This window comes from Prionailurus viverrinus, chromosome B3, assembly GCF_022837055.1.
Source record: "Prionailurus viverrinus isolate Anna chromosome B3, UM_Priviv_1.0, whole genome shotgun sequence".
Classification (NCBI taxonomy): domain Eukaryota; kingdom Metazoa; phylum Chordata; class Mammalia; order Carnivora; family Felidae; genus Prionailurus; species Prionailurus viverrinus.
The window spans coordinates 116,611,721-116,627,124 of NC_062566.1; the positions used below are offsets into that span (position 1 = coordinate 116,611,721).

The 15,404-nt window shown below is 48.4% G+C and overlaps 1 protein-coding gene across 4 annotated transcripts in view; it reads left to right on the forward strand.

The window, feature by feature from the left end:
- The first annotated feature begins 3,882 nt into the window (after positions 1–3,882).
- IFT43 (intraflagellar transport 43) overlaps positions 3,883–15,404 on the forward strand; it is an 82,646-nt gene continuing 71,124 nt past the window's right edge. For 2 of the 4 annotated variants that reach the window (XM_047864552.1, XM_047864554.1), the window contains exons 1-2: positions 3,883–3,954; positions 5,065–5,157. In XM_047864552.1, the coding sequence (XP_047720508.1) occupies positions 3,901–3,954; positions 5,065–5,157 (147 nt within the window). In that variant the 5' untranslated portion in view covers positions 3,883–3,900. Of the gene's footprint in view, positions 3,955–4,356; positions 4,804–5,064; positions 5,158–15,404 lie in introns of those variants that run through there. The other 2 variants (XM_047864551.1, XM_047864553.1) reach the window with 2 other exon arrangements.

Below are 15,404 nucleotides of genomic sequence, written 5' to 3' on the forward strand. Positions count from 1 at the left end.
GCCCCCGCGCCCGGCGGGACAAGGGGCAGGGGCAGGGACTGGGGCAGGGGCGCGCGCGGGGCCCGCTCTGGGGCGGCCGTGCCCACCCTCGGGGGGTGGGGGGCGACGCCCGGCCAGGGAGCGGGGTTGGAGGTGGGCTCAGCTCCGCGGCGATCCTGGCCCCGATTCTTCACTGACAATCCTGGAGTCGGGCGGCGGGCTGAAGCTTGGAGATGCTCCAGGGCCATTGAAAATGGTGGCGTTTTCCGGCAGATCGAGGGTGCCCTCTGGCGAGGCGAGGCCGCCAGTGAAGGAGCGCGGCGGGCCGGGGCCCGGACGGCGGGCAGGGCTGGGGCGGGGGACTGGAGGGGGGTGGCTGGAGAAAAGGGGCCGCGGGGGAGGGCGAGGGCCGCGGGACCGGAGCCTGCGGGGACGGCCTCCCTCGCGGCCCGACGTGCGCACAAGTGCACCTCTCTCTTCCCCGGGCCCCGTTCGGCAGCCGCTCTCGCAGAAATGTCCTCCAGATGTTCGCAGCCTCCCTCCCCGCCGAGGGTTCCGCAGGGAGCCGCGCCAGCGAGCGCAAAGTCAGCAGTTGGCCCCAGCCCATTTCCCAGATGGGTGAGGGGAAGTTTTCCCTCCGCTCGCTCTCGTTCCTCTTCTCCAACTAAGCTTCTGGGTCTTTTCCCACGAGAAGCTCAGAGAAGGCAAGGCGCGTTGCTTCCCAGTAACACAGCCTCCCGATCACTCCTGGGAATCAGTGCTGCTTCCAGCCACCCCACCCCACCTCACCCAGCCTTCCTGGACCCTTCCTGTGAGGTCAGTTCCGTGCTCCTGGCTCCTAGGCCGCTGGGATGTTCACAGAATTCCAGTCTACTGTTGAGGAAACTGAGGCAGTCTACTGTTGAGGAAACTGGACAGGCTACTGTTGAGGAAACTGAGGCACAGAGCAATTTTTTTTTTTTAAAGGCCACACGCTTATGGGTGGCGGAGGTGATAGTTAACTCAGCCCCTCTAGTTTGGGTAGGCATTGTTGTCATTTGAGTAACAAGAGGAAATCTAGGTGTAGAAAGCTTAAAAGTAATTTACCTACAGTATATAGCCAGTAGGTGCCAACCCTGAGATCTGGAGGCAGGAAGTCTCTTGCCAGAGTCTATGCACGGCCCATGCAATACTGCCTCTGAAATTCAGCCATCATTCGAGAAATATTTATGACATTCACTGCGTGCCGGGCCCTGTTCTAGGCTCTGTGGACGCAGCAGTGAACAAAACAAACTAATAAACAAAGCCCTTGCCCTTAATGGAACTTACACAGGGGGTGGGTAGGTGCATGGGAAAGGCCATAAACCAAGTAATTTATGTATTATGATAAAAGAGAAGTGGCATGGCAGAAAATAAAGCAGGGAGGTAGCATATGGAGTGCCTGGGTTGGGACTGCTGAAACTTGAAATAGGGTGACAGCAGCAACACAGCTTGTTGCTGTGTTACTGAGGCCTTTAAGCAAACACTTGCAAGATGGGAGGAAAATTAAAATTATATCCTTCTGGACTCCACCTCTACCAAATCACCCTCCGGGGGTGGGGCCCTGGCACATGTGTTTTTAATAAACCTCACAGGTGGGGCGCCTGGGTGGCTCAGTAGGTGGAGCATCCGACTCTTGGTTTCGGCTAAGGTCATGATCTCATGGGGTCATGGGTTCGAGACCCGCGTCCTGCTCTGCTGACATCTCGGGACCTGCTTGGGATTTTCTCGCTCTCCCTCTCTCTCTGCCCCTCCTCTGCTCTCTCTCTCTCTCTCTCAAAATAAATAAACTTAAAAAAAAAAAAGAGTAGTATAATAAACCTCACAGGTGATTCAGGTGCTCAGCAAGGTCTGGAAGCCACCATTCTAGAGCTTCTTTCTGCCCAGAGTGAGCACCAGGCACCTTTTGCTTTCAGCAAGGCAGGGAAGAAGTGAGAGTAAAGGTTTGAAAACTGGCTTTAAGGTGGTGGCAGTGTAGCTATGAGCTCACACAATGCAGGGAAGTAGGTTATGGATTTTGGAAAAATCCAAAGAGTAAGCCCTTCTTCCTCATCTGGTACCAAGGAAGAAGAAAACAAAGGATTCATCGGAGCCTATATTTCATCTGTCTCAGATTTTGGCAATGGATGTTTCTTCAGGTTAAAATCTAACAGGGTAGTTTCATTGAGAATCAGATCTTAGGGTAATCTCTAAGAGCAATTACAAGGGAGGAGACAGGTCCAGAGGGCTCTGCCTGGCCACACAGGTAGTTATCAGCAGAGCCAGGATAAGACCTCAAATCTTCTGACATCCAAGCAGTGCTGTTGCTGTCACAAGGCATGTGAACACACGGCCCTACCCAGTAAACATGTGTGGATGACCGGTTGAATTGAGTAATTTATTGGGTATTGAAGAAATGCTTGCAATCCACTTTTAGGGGGTGCCACTTCCACTCTCAAGTCCTCACGTTTTAGCAGTGGTCATCTTGACCTTATGCCCAGCATGATATCGGGGCTCTTGCTCACTTTCAGGACCATGAGACCATCTCTCTGGGGGTTCCAGATGATCAGGACCAGGGACCTGGCCAGTGGTGTTGACTTGGGGATCTTACATGAAGAATCAATGAAGACTCAACTTGCTTGCCCCATTAGGCTGGGAATTGGAGGGATATCTTCCTCGGTTAGCCTAGGAGAATGGCTGGTACCCAGTAATATGTGCAGGAGAAAAGTACTCTTGTAAGATCTGGTATCACAAAGGCACCTGGCAGGGGCACCTGGGTGGCTCAGTTGGTTAAGCCTCCGACTCTTGGACTCTTGATGTCTCATGGTTTGTGAGTTTGACCCCACATCGTTGGTCTTTGTGCTGACAGCATGTGGCCTGCTTGGGATTCTGTCTCTCCCTCTCTCTGCCCCTCCCACATGTGCACTCTTTGTCGCTGTCTCAAAATAAGTAAATAAACTTAAAAAAAAAAAAGGAACTGGCTCTGCTGCTTAGCACTCAGATGATTTCCCTCAAGCCACATCTTTGCACCTTAGTATCTATCCTCAATTGTTGAATGCAGATATCACTGGTGCTCACTTTGTGGGGCTGTTGGAGAGATTACTTATGCTTTTGAATGTTATTACTACTAAGGTATTTGACATCTTCGTTCAGCCTCTTCGTAAAGTTCTTGAAGGCAGAGATTATATATATTGCATTTTCTATTAGGAACTATTTATTTGCATTTGACACCCCCCCCCACTCCCCCACCTGTAAGCCTGTTTTCTTTACTGTCCAATGGAAACAATACAACTCATCTTGTCTTTCCACATACGGTTATTATGCCCTTCATGTGAGCTAATAACTGTGAAGGTCGTTTGTACATTGCAAGGGCTATATAGGAAGGATAAATTTAATTACTACTATTAGCTAATGCTTTGCACTTAATATTTAAATTAAAAAAATTTTTTTAATGTTTCTTTTTGAGACAGAGCACAAGTGGGGGAGGGGCAGAGGGAGAGGGAGACACAAAATCCAAAGCAGGCTCCAGGCTGTCAGCACAGAGCCCGATGCAGACCTCGAACTCACAAACCTTGAGAGAAAGGGCCTGAGCCAAAGTCGGACGCTCAACCGACTAGGCCACCCAGACAACCCTGCACTAAATAATATTTAAACAGATCTACAAGTGTAGACAGTTCCTAAAGACTAACATTTTTTCACTGTCCCACAGGAGCAGCCTTAGCGGGATTTAATATCTGGAGGTTTCTTCCAGAACTGTCAAGCGAGGAAGTTTAGGGAAGTTTTGGTTTAAATTCAAAGGGGGCACACGGAATCCAGGAATGATGCCACGGATCCTTTAAATATTGAGATGAAGGGGCGGAGCCATCGTCAGGGACGCGACTGGGCCGCTTGGTTTCCAGGAAGTGACGTCAGGCGGCCGCGGAGATGGAGGACGTGCTGGACTTAGGCGAGGAGCGACGCCGCGGCTCGGCCACCTCCGTGAGGATTGACTTGGGGATTTGGGGCTAGGATTTGGCGGGTGGGGAGGAGCGACCTAGCCGGCTCGGCGTCCCTGAGTCGCCTCGGCCTGGCCTGTCCCCAGCGGCCGGGCCCAGAGCCGCGCCGGGGTGAGGCCGAGGAAGAGGCGGCCTCAGCTGCCCCGCCCCCGGCCTGGGGTGTGCTTTCTTTAAAATTCTCCAAAAGCAGAAAACAGATCCTGCGCCTGCAGGCCTCCGGAACCGGTGGGAAATTTCCCAGCCAGTCTGCGCTTTCTGGAGCCCCGAGTGCTAACTCCCCTAGAAAGGACATATCTGAAGGGTGATTGGGGCGGGGTGGCGGGGAGATCCTGGTCAGGGTCGCACTTGCACCTACCCTAGGGCTTTTTCCGTGGGACTTGACCTGCCAGAAGTTCATGTAAAAACCGCAGTGTTTTAACGCATGAAAAGAAGGCAGGCAGGCTGGAGTGGCCTTTTCTTGACCGGAGTTCCCACGAGGAGGTGGGAGTTACTTCAGTTTTATGATTTAGGAAATCAAGATTCGGATTTCTAACACGGAGGAATGGCTAGGAGCTGGGGGTCCAGAGGTCAAATGGAGTATGAAGCTGCTTACTGGGTTAAAAAAAAAAAAAAAGTTAACATTGTGTGTCAATTATAATAAAATTTTTTTTAAATTAAAACAAGCGAACCCTCCCGAACCTCGGTTTCCTTATCTCTAGAATGGAGACGTTGATATTTACTTCAAAGTGCTGCAGTGAAGATGAAATGGAATAACGCATGGGAAGCATTTAATCCAGTGCCTGACATGAGATCTCTGTTCCTTCTAGAGGAAAGTCTAGCTGCATTTCTTTGGGTAGGAAAGATCTCTGGTAGTTAAAAGAGAAACTTGTGATCGTTAATCCAGGAATTTCATATTTTCCTATTAAATAGAAATGATGTCAGGTGCTTTGTTTTCAGGGTTTGGAGCATTTTTGAGAAATATATTCAAGTTACTCAAATCCCATCCTCCACCACGTCTTCATACATCATGTCCTTGCTTACCTTCCCAGAATTCTTGTCCTCATAGTGGCTCGAAGATGTTTGGGTCAGCAGCACTCCCCATCTCTCCTTACAGGGGCCCAAGATGGGTCGCCGAGCTCAGCAGGAGTCAGCTCAAGTGGACAATCATCTCAGTAACAAGAACTCCTCTTCGATTCTGACTGGAGAGGTGGGTGTTACAAAAAAATGCTAAGAGTTAGTAATTGCTTTTTTTTTTTTTTTGCAAGTTTATTTATCTTGAGAGAGAGAGAGAGAGAGAATGATAGAGAGAGAGAAAGAGAGAATCCCAAGCGGGCTCCGTGCTAATAGCACGAACCGTGAGATCATGACCTGAGCCGAAATCAAGAGTCGGTCACTTAACGGATTGAGCCACCAGGTGCCCCAGAGTTAGTAATTACTTAATCAGCAAGGATTTGGTATTCCATATGGCTTCTCGTTAACACCAGCCCTTCCTCCTGTCTTGATTTGGGGATTCCCTTCCTTGGCATTTGTCCTATTTGCAAGAAATGACAGAAGAACCTTTTTCTTTGATGCCAGAGTAGTTTCTGCATTGCTTTATATTCTCAGTGGAGAATGTTCTTCAGCTTACTGAGGCAGGGGTAACTGGGAAGTCTGAAAATCCCGGAGAAATCCAGGTTTTTATTTCTACCGAATAAATGCCAGTGAGGCATGCTGATGACGTAAGGTTGGATTACACAACTGGACGTTTGCTCTCAGCGGTGACCTGCAGTTTCTACAGTTTTCAGGCAGGAAGGGGATTAGTACTGGCCTTACTTTCCTGGAAACTTCTCCGAGTGCCCTGGAATTGTGGGAATTTATCCAGCTGCTCTGTGGAGGGTGGGTAATCCTGATGAGCAACACTTTTAATGCCAGGGCGCTATTTTTGGAAGTTTACGCAGAGCCCCTTTGCACTTTTCCTCTGTTCATTTGAGCAAACTTTGCCCTTTTCAAGAGTCAGTTTCAGGGTAATCCCTCCGTCAGTTCTTCCTAACTCCTCCAGGCCATCTTAGGGCTCCTTCTTCTTGGTGCCCGTGGTACCTATTATAGAACGTGTATATGTTCTCACGTCGTGTGCTCATTTTCTTTTTATGGATCTGTTTGCCCCACGAGACAGTTCCCAAGCAGCAGGAAACCTGGCTTCTCAGTTATCCAGCTCGTTGGCCCTAGCAGGTATAAAATAGATGAAGGGATCTACGCGGCAAAGCTGTTATAATGGGCTCGGCAGGTGCATGAGCAAAGCACGCTGGGGACGAGACACAGACACAGCTACTTACATATCACATATGTTGGGATGTTCTTCACCTTTCTAGGAAGCAAGTTCTCCAGCATTTCTGTACATGGCCCTTTCAGTTTATCTTTCCCTTTCTCACTTACTGTAGAAGTGTGGGTACCAATAATTATTACTTGAAAGTAACAGTCATGCCGGCACAGAAAAGTGGTAGCCAACCCTTGGCCTCATTGCCTGGAGCAGTACAGAGAGGGTGGGAAGGGGTTGTGGGAAGGGGGGGTGGTGGCTGTGTGTGGCACATGTTCCCTGTAAAGAGGTAACCACTGCCTAGTGAAAGCTAGTGATACTGGAGAATACCCGGTATTGCCGGATCCTCTGATTCTCCAAGAGATGCTGGCCATCTAAAATGTGGTGAGAAAGCAACACATTTTTACAGGTTAGCAACCAATTATGACAACTCATCATATGGACCAGATTGGGCCTGAGGGTTGTCAGTTTGTGACTTTGGCCACAGCACCTACATTATGGCGCTTCTTATGTTGTATTCTAATTGTTTACCTGCCTGGCTCCGTCACAAGTTGTGAGCTTTTGGAAGTCAGGTTGTGCTTTACCATTGTACCCCTTTGTTGATCACAGTGCCCAGCGTGGCACAGGCATGCAGTTGACAGTGCAAAGACTCGGGGTGGAGTACACCGTGTGCGATGGGGCCCTTAGAAGCTGAGAAGGAGTGTTGCAGGGTGGGGGTTGCAGGGTGGGGGTTGGGGTGGCACACTGGAAGCACAGCTCAGGGGAGCGGTGGTAGAATCTAGGAAGACGGTGAGAGAACACATATACCCAACACTGGGTGTCGGGGAGCTTGAACTGCGGTCGTGGATGTCTTTAAAGAGAACTGTGTAAGCACGTGACTAGGTTAATGGAAGTCTCCTCTTGGCCTCTGGCCGCTTTAGACTGTGGGTCTAGAAGGATGCATCTCAACAGCAAATCGTTTATTCCTTTGTCCAACAAATATTTATTGAAGTTTACTGTGTGCCAGGTACCATTTTAGAGGGTTGGCGTATCTCAGTGATCAAAAGGGACAGAATCTCCTGCCATCATGGAACTTCTATTCCTGTGATCACTGGCAGCCAGAAGGACTAATCACACGTCTGCTTAACTACTTAACTGTGAAGGGGATTCTAGCCGCCCATCATGGTTAGGTGGTGGGCCAGGAAGGACGTCCTGGAATGACCTGACGGCCTTGAGGCTCTGGGTCACCCCCACACCAAATCAGCTTCTAGGCTGGGGTAGGTAGGCGTCGTTCACCCGCCCATCGCCTTCCCCTTGGCTCCCAGGTGAGAGTCAGTCCTGTGAGTACCTAACTTCAAAGTTGCAGACTGGGATGAACTTTTCAGGGTTTCAGCCCCTCTGGAATACCTACTGATTTCCCCAGGGATACCTACCTCTGGGCCTTAGCATTTTTCTGGGAGAACATGATGAAAAGTCATTCTGTTCTTCACCCAACCGGTGCCTGGCTGTGACATGCGCATCAGAAATGCAGCATTCCTGGTCTCCCTGGGCTGACTGAGGTTTAAGGCCATGTGGGCAGCCTCCCTCAGGGCCAGATGCTCACTGTGCTGTGTGGGACATTTTGGCTGTTTCTTTCTAAAATTAGATCCTGAGACTTGTGTGTGTGCCCATTTACATTCCGATTCAGAGTGTATGACTTGATATATTTTTCTTTGCCCTCTCGCTGACTATATTCTAGGATGGAGCTATCCATGAAAACGTACTTAATGGTACCTGGGGGCGGTCAGACAGCTGCAGTTCCTGTAGAGTTAAGTAGGAATGATGATTTTGAAGCAGGGTGGTGGAGTTGGACGCTCTGGTGGAGGAAGAAGAGGCGCATCCTGCTAGAGTAGAGAGAACACACGGCTTGGACAGACCAGAGCCTGAGACCCGGCTCTGCTAATGGCCTGGATCTCGAACAAGTCCACTCCTCTCTCTAATCTCCCATTTCATTTTCTGGCAGGTGGTGGCAACAATACCACCAGGTTGCTGCGGGGATTACGAGAGGGATACATTCGACGGTGCTTTGGTAAACTGAACAGCACTACGCACACGTGCGTTCGCTCGGTAAACTAGGAAATAGACGGGCACTGGCCAGTGCTTTGCCATTTCTATTAAAGGACAGCGACGTAGGAGGATGTGAGCCTGGGTCTCTTGTCAAACTGACTTGGAATTCCCTTCGAGGGCTCTGACTGATTTATCCATAGGTAAACTAGTAGTGATCGAAAGCAGTGTTTGTACTTCCTGGGTGTGTGGGCATGCCTTAGGAAGAGCGGGGAAGAGCGCCGGCCTCAGGGTCATACGGGCCTGGGTTGAAATCCTGGCTCGGCCACCCATGAAGCCTAGGACTCCGGGCAAGTTATTTAACCTCTTTCAGCCTCAGTTCCCTCATCGATAAGCCGGGGATAATCATTTCACATCCTCCACAGGCGGCTGAAAAGAAAACATGAGATAATAGATGTAAGCCCTTCACACAATCTGGCACATGGCTCGCAGTTTGTTACTAATCATTATTATCTCTCTAGAACTTGGATGTTCTTTTTATTTTGCCTTAACCCCCTCTATTAAGATTAAAACCTGGGAGCCTTTGGGTTGAATGTGGCATACAGTCATGTCTTGTTTGATCCGCACAGAGTTTAAAATGTTTTCATTGGGTTGTCTATGAGTTAGGAAACTTCACGTGAAAATCCAGATTCTGGGCTTCTCTTTAAAATCAGAAGTTCTGGGGCGCCTGGGTGGCGCAGTCGGTTGAGCGTCCGACTTCAGCCAGGTCACGATCTTGCGGTCCGTGAGTTTGAGCCCCGCGTCGGGCTCTGGGCTGATGGCTCAGAGCCTGGAGCCTGTTTCCGATTCTGTGTCTCCCTCTCTCTCTGCCCCTCCCCCGTTCATGCTCTGTCTCTCTCTGTCCCAAAAATAAATAAACGTTGAAAAAAAAAAAAAAAGAACTGCTTTAAAAAAAATAAATAAATAAATAAAATAAAATAAAATAAAATAAAATAAAATAAAATAAAATAAAATAAAATAAAATAAAATCAGAAGTTCTGGCACAGTGGGAGTGCTGGGCCGGCATCCCCCCATGGCGACAGCTGGCCGGAGCTGGCTGGCGCCAATACCGGTGCTTGCTTACATGCGGCCTCCCTTGTCCAGTTTGCCACTCCTTCCTTTCATACACCTGCTCAGATTTACTCACGTTTCGTCTGCCGTGTGCTACTTCCATTGAAGTTTAAAACTCCTGGTCTTTCAGGACGGATTGATTTTCAGGTACCCTTGTGTATCTCTCAGTATTGAATTCGGCTACACGGGTCAGAAACTTGACCCCAGTTTTTGAATCAAGCAGGCATGAGTCTTCTAATAGCAGGAAGTCCAGTGGAGGGCAGAACAGGGCAGGTGCAGTCACTGGGCAATATCCTGCATTACCCCGGCGCCTCCTGGCTTCTGACTCTGCCACCTGCAGCTCGAGGCTTGTTCTCACTGTTATGGTTGTGAGCTGGCTGGTGGTTCCCCGGGCATCAGATCTGCATTCTAGGTAGGAGGAGGGGCCATAGTAGAAGAGTTCAAGGTGCATGCCAGCTAAGTTTGTTCCTTCTTAGGAGGAAAACAGTAGCCACAGACCTCACCAAGTAGACTTCTAGTTACGTTTCATTGGTCAGAACTGGCTCTTAAAAACCACTGTAAATTTCAAGGGACTTTTCAACCAGGCATGTTGCCACAGCCATAACACTGGGGTTTGGAGTTAGGGAGAAGAGGAGAAGGGCTGTTGAGTGGGCCATTTGCAACCAATGTGTCATCATTTTTTCAAAAAACAATTCATACAGAGGTTTTATTCAGAGATTTGGGTATGACAGGAAAGAATTATTTTTAGTAACAACAACAACAAATCCACATTCCTCTCCAGATTTCTAATTTAAAGTTGTGTAGAGTTCGGTGGAAGATTAGATGCCCTGAAAGCCCAGGATACCTGCCTGAGTTGCCTTTGTCAGCTCTTCTGGATCTTTTCCTTCTGCCCATTTTCTCTGTAACCATTTGGGCCTTTCTGCCTCTAGGATCCCGGTGGCGCAGTCCAGGTTGTTAAATGCTTCCTCCCTCTCTGAGAGGAGAGGGAATGTCTCTTTATTTGCTTAGTCATTCTGGAAATTTCAGATAATTTCAAAGAACTTCAACTGTCTAGTTGTACTGAGTCACCTGAAAGATGAGCTCTTGGTGAAGTTTTACTAGCTCGGAGTTGGTTAGAGTTCTACTTCCTGCTTTAGACGAAATTAGGTAACGAACATAACGTGCTTAGCCCAGTACCCGGCACACGGGAATCTCTCAAAAAACAGTAAGCACCAAGAAAGTTTATGACTGCACTCTTCTCTTTTTGGGGGTTATGGGGCCACCTGTCACAGATCAGGTGTGGATCGTAGATGCCTAGTTCAGCTGGCAGTTTGCTATTGGTTTGGTATTTGGTATGGGTGCTGAACAATTACGGTTGCTGAGAATTGTACTGGAAGATGATTCCATGGTGAGTGTCTTCCTGCCTGCAGTGTCTAACTTCCTCCTGTCAGGGCAGCTCTGAGAATTGAACTGGATTTCTCTGTTTGACCTTTCACCTTCTGTTGATTCAAATGATTCTGCTCTTACACAGCTCCTTCAAGAAAAGACCAGGGCGCTCTCTACCATGATGTTACATTACCCGACGATGCTGTTGGCGGAAAGTAATCTCGGGCAAAACCTGCCCAGGGCTGGCCTGTCTTTTGGATGAACCCTTCTCACTTGGGTCTAGACCTCTTTGCGGCTTGACTTTTGGCTTGCAGATTGTCCTTTTAATAATAAGTTTGGTTTGCATTGGAACAGCTGCTACCTCTCTGTTAATTGCACACAATGTCCTACGTAAGCCTCACGGGAGCTCTTGAACTGGGTGCTCCCCTGACCTCATCTTACTTTGAAGACACTGAGACTTTGAGAGGTTGGGTGACTGGTCCAGAGTCATTCAGCTCATCTCCAACTCTAGCCTCGTCTCTGTGACTCCAGCCAGGTGCTTCTCCACCACCTGACCTCTTCTACCTGCCGGACAGGTCGGCGCACAGAGCTCCCAGCAGAGAGTGGCTTTTGGGTTACTCCCCGGGAATCCTTCTGGAGCGGGGGTTGGTTCTCGCTTGACGACCCTTATTCATCCACTTGTCTGGAGAAATGTTTGAGTCACAGCTGTTCCCTTTCTCTCCACCCCCCATCCCTTCAGTGTTCCTCCTAGGACGCAGAACTGAAAGTTAGCCAGATTCTCTTGCAGGAATCTGAGCAATGCCGTTGGGCTCATGTTCCCAAATTAGGCCAATTTCCTCATCCCTCGGCCGCTTCACTCCACTGGAGCTCCCTCAGCGCTCTGCATTACGTCTCTCGTCCTCCGCCTGTTCCCTGACGGCTCTGCCAGCCGGGCAGTTATTTTCAGCCCAGGAGGGTTATCTCCTGACCCTTTTTGGTGACATTTTTCTTCTTTCTCACAAAAATAACTTTCCTGATTGGTCACATTTTTCAGCCTTTTTCGTAGGCGCGCTCCAATGGGCCGGGTTGAACGATGCTCCTGATAACGTCGTCGAAGAGGGATGCGGGGAATTTGACGGGGAACCGTTCGCGAGGAATGCGTTTTCCACACTTCATGTTTGTGTCATGCTTCGCATGCTTCGGTTTTGAACTCTCCCTCAGGGTGGGCGATGTCCGTCGCTCACCATCCCTGGGGCCACCACTGTGTGGGAGGGAATGTCAACTGAGGGTAGAGGCCGCCATTAGAAATAGCATCTTGAGATTCTCCTCCAGCGCTGGCTCAGGCTCTTTCATTGTCCCCGCACGACACACTTTAATAACTCGTGACTCATTTTGCTATCTGGAAAGCCAGAGGGAACCGCTCTTGCTGACTTCCTGCGGGTCTCGGGGTGAAAGATAGTGCTTGAATGCCACTCAAAGGTTCTCTCAGACACCTGTGGGCAGGGCTAAATTCGAAATAAGTGTGAAGAGTTTAGCCCAGGGCCCCGCTAAGTTAGCTGTCGTTCTCGTGATCTGCACAACCTGACAAGTGGACAGGATTATCATTTCGTCTTTAATCCCCGCTCTGCCAATTACGAGGAGAATATCCTGGGCAAGTTCCTTACTGCCCTAAGCCTGGCTTCTCATCTCAACAGATCATATGGAGATAACAGTAGTAGTTCTCTGTTAGCAGTTGTTGGAGGATTAAATACGAGCACATACAAAGCTCTTGGCCTAGTGCCTGGCACACGCCAGCCATTATTGTCATCCACGTTAGATGAGAATTAGGAGGTATTGTCCATATATCTTCAATCGCATTTCTGTTTAAGATACGGAGATATTTATATTTCGCAGAACTAACTGGCCCATAGGACCAGAAACATGTGGATGAGGAAGGAGCCTTTTGATGAGAATTCTTGGTGCCACTTGAGAGCTATTTTATTGGTCTCCTTTAGTGGCCTTTCTGCCTGTGCCACAGACCAGTTATCCGCTAGTCTCTTTCCATCTCCTTCTCAAAACCCAACCCTCTGTCTAGAGGTTGGCGGTCTTTCCAAAGAATCATCTTTAATTGCTAACGTATATCATTCTGTCATTCTGGAGAAATGTGGGTAGAAAGTGCGGAGGGCAAGAGTGACCTTGGTGACCCCCAGTGACCTTGGAGTAGAAGGTAATTTCTATTCATTTATTCATTCATTCACTTGTGAAACTAGACTGAGGATTTTCTACGTGCCAGGCATTGTGCTTAGAGCTGGCAACCCAGTGAGAAACCGGACATGCTCCCTGTCCTCTCAGAACTTTGATCCGGGGGCTGCAGAGAATTAAGTGCCAGGCAGGGGTGAACACAGCAAAATACAGGAATACCTACATTGCGCCCCTTTGAGCCCTGAGGACATCCAGAACGGTTGTCTAGGGAAAAATCACATCTGAGCTGAGACTTGGAAGAGTGAGTAGATGTTAGCCCAGGGAAGGGGCAGAGGAGAAAATACTCCCAAGCAGAGGGATGAGCATGTGCCAGTTCTGGAGGTGAAGGAGAGAGCGTGGCCTGCTGGCTTTGTTAGTGCGGCCATTGACCCTACCAGCGAGGGAGTAATGGTTGGGAGGGACATTTGCCAGCAAAGAGATGGTTTTCAGATCGTCCCAACCCGCCCCATCGTCTTTTTTAACAAAGAACCATATGAGGCCAGTGTTTCTTATATGACGCTGAAGTAACTGGTAATATTGTGAAGGGGAGACTGACCTTTCCATGTTTTTCTAGCCTTTCACTGATGCGTCTTCAGTGCAGCCATGACACTTCACTGCAGGCATTGGTGTTGGCCAGTCAGGAAAATCTCAGAGATGTGCTCAAGTGTAGTACCCCTGCCTTGTAACTCTCCAGGCTCATCCTTTATGAGGGGGCGCCTCATAGTCCAGCGGTTTACAGCGTTCACCCTTCATTTACGTCCTGAAAGTTCTTAGCTTTCCCTGAGGATTCCTCTGAGCATAGATCCTAGTGACCCTGGAGAGAAATCTGTCCATAATGGACGTAACACTGAATTAGTCGCCATCTTCTAGGATTTAGAAAATGTCCTTTAATTTCACAAAATAAGAGACTAAGTATTCAGAACTCTGCTATGACAAGAATATGCTAGATGCTTAATAAAAATATGTGTACAGGAATTGGTGACACAAGCCAAGTTGGTGTCCGTGACGCATGACTGTTGCATAGCCTCAGGGAAGACAACCCTCAGCTCAGCATCCCTAATTTGCATTAAAGAACATACATGTAATTTAACAACCCAGGTCATATCTGCTTACGACCCAATTCAAAAGACTTCAGATTCTGTTGTAACATTAGAATTTGATGTGACTCCTGTTTGAAATAAGTAGAATACTGGCATGTGCTCAGAAATCTTTTTTTTTTTTTTTTGTATGTAAAAATTTTCACGATCGTGATACTTTTGTTGTAATGAGAATGGACTCATATTCAGGCAAGGTTCCCGGAGCAAAGACTTAGCAAAATCTATGACCATCAGTGCCATTCTGTTAGGGAAAAAAAATTATCAAGAATTGGCGAAATGGCTTAAGCCACTGTTAACTTACCTGAACTGTGGCAGCCACCTTATCCCTGGACTCATCTTTTGTACTTCTGCCCTCCTGCAGTTCAGCTAGAGTGGGCTTATACAGAGGTGCCTCGTTCACTTCATACTCAGGACCCTTTACTAGACACCCCTTGCACTTAGGCTAAAAGAAACCCTAAATCCTTACCTTGAACCTGTGTAATTTGGTGCCTGCCTGCATCTGCAGATTCATTTCACGCCTGCCACCTGCTTGTTGTCCCATGGAACGAGCTTCACTTTGCCTAGAAGTCCCCTACTTATTATAGTTTCCTAGAATACTACAGAATGGACTGGACTGGAGTGGGTCCCTAGAATATTCATGCCTCCTCTTTGCTGGGCTGACTCCGACTTCTCTTTTCCACTGTGTTCAATGTGAATATCACTCCTTTTTAAATTTTTTTTTTTAACATTTATTCATTTTTGAGAGGCAGAGAGAGATAGAGCATAAGTAGAGGAAGGGCAGAGACAGAGGGAGACACATAATCTGAAGCAGGCTCCAGGGTCTGAGTTGTCAGCATAGAGCCCTACCCAGGGCTTGAACCCATGGACTATGAGAATCATGACCTGAGCCGAAGTCAGATGCTCAACCGACTGAGCCACCCAGGTGCCCCTATCACTCGTTTTTAAATGAGAATATTACCCTTTTATTTAAATTACCTCCCTTTATTATATTGTCTTTAGCTTTTTTTTTTTTTTTAGCTTTTTCTATCATCTTATCCACAGTTTGTAACTGTGTGATTATTTAGGTCCTTGTCCCTCACTAATTTCAAGCTCCAGAAGTAGTGCCTGAGCCTGTCACTTTGTAGGCCCTCAGTAAGTCACTTGTCCAGTGAAGCTGAAGTGGGTGTGGGAGGGATGATACATTCACTTTAGGGGCAGGTTAGCTTGAGATGCCTCTGACACCCCTAGCTGGACACATCCAGGAAGCTTTGATGTGTGGTACACCTGCTCGGGACGGGGCCCTGAGCTGGAACTGGAGATTTGGAAGTCATTAGTGTTGAGGTGGTAAATGGAAGCCCAGCTCTGTAAGGGAGAGTCTGTGTAATAAGA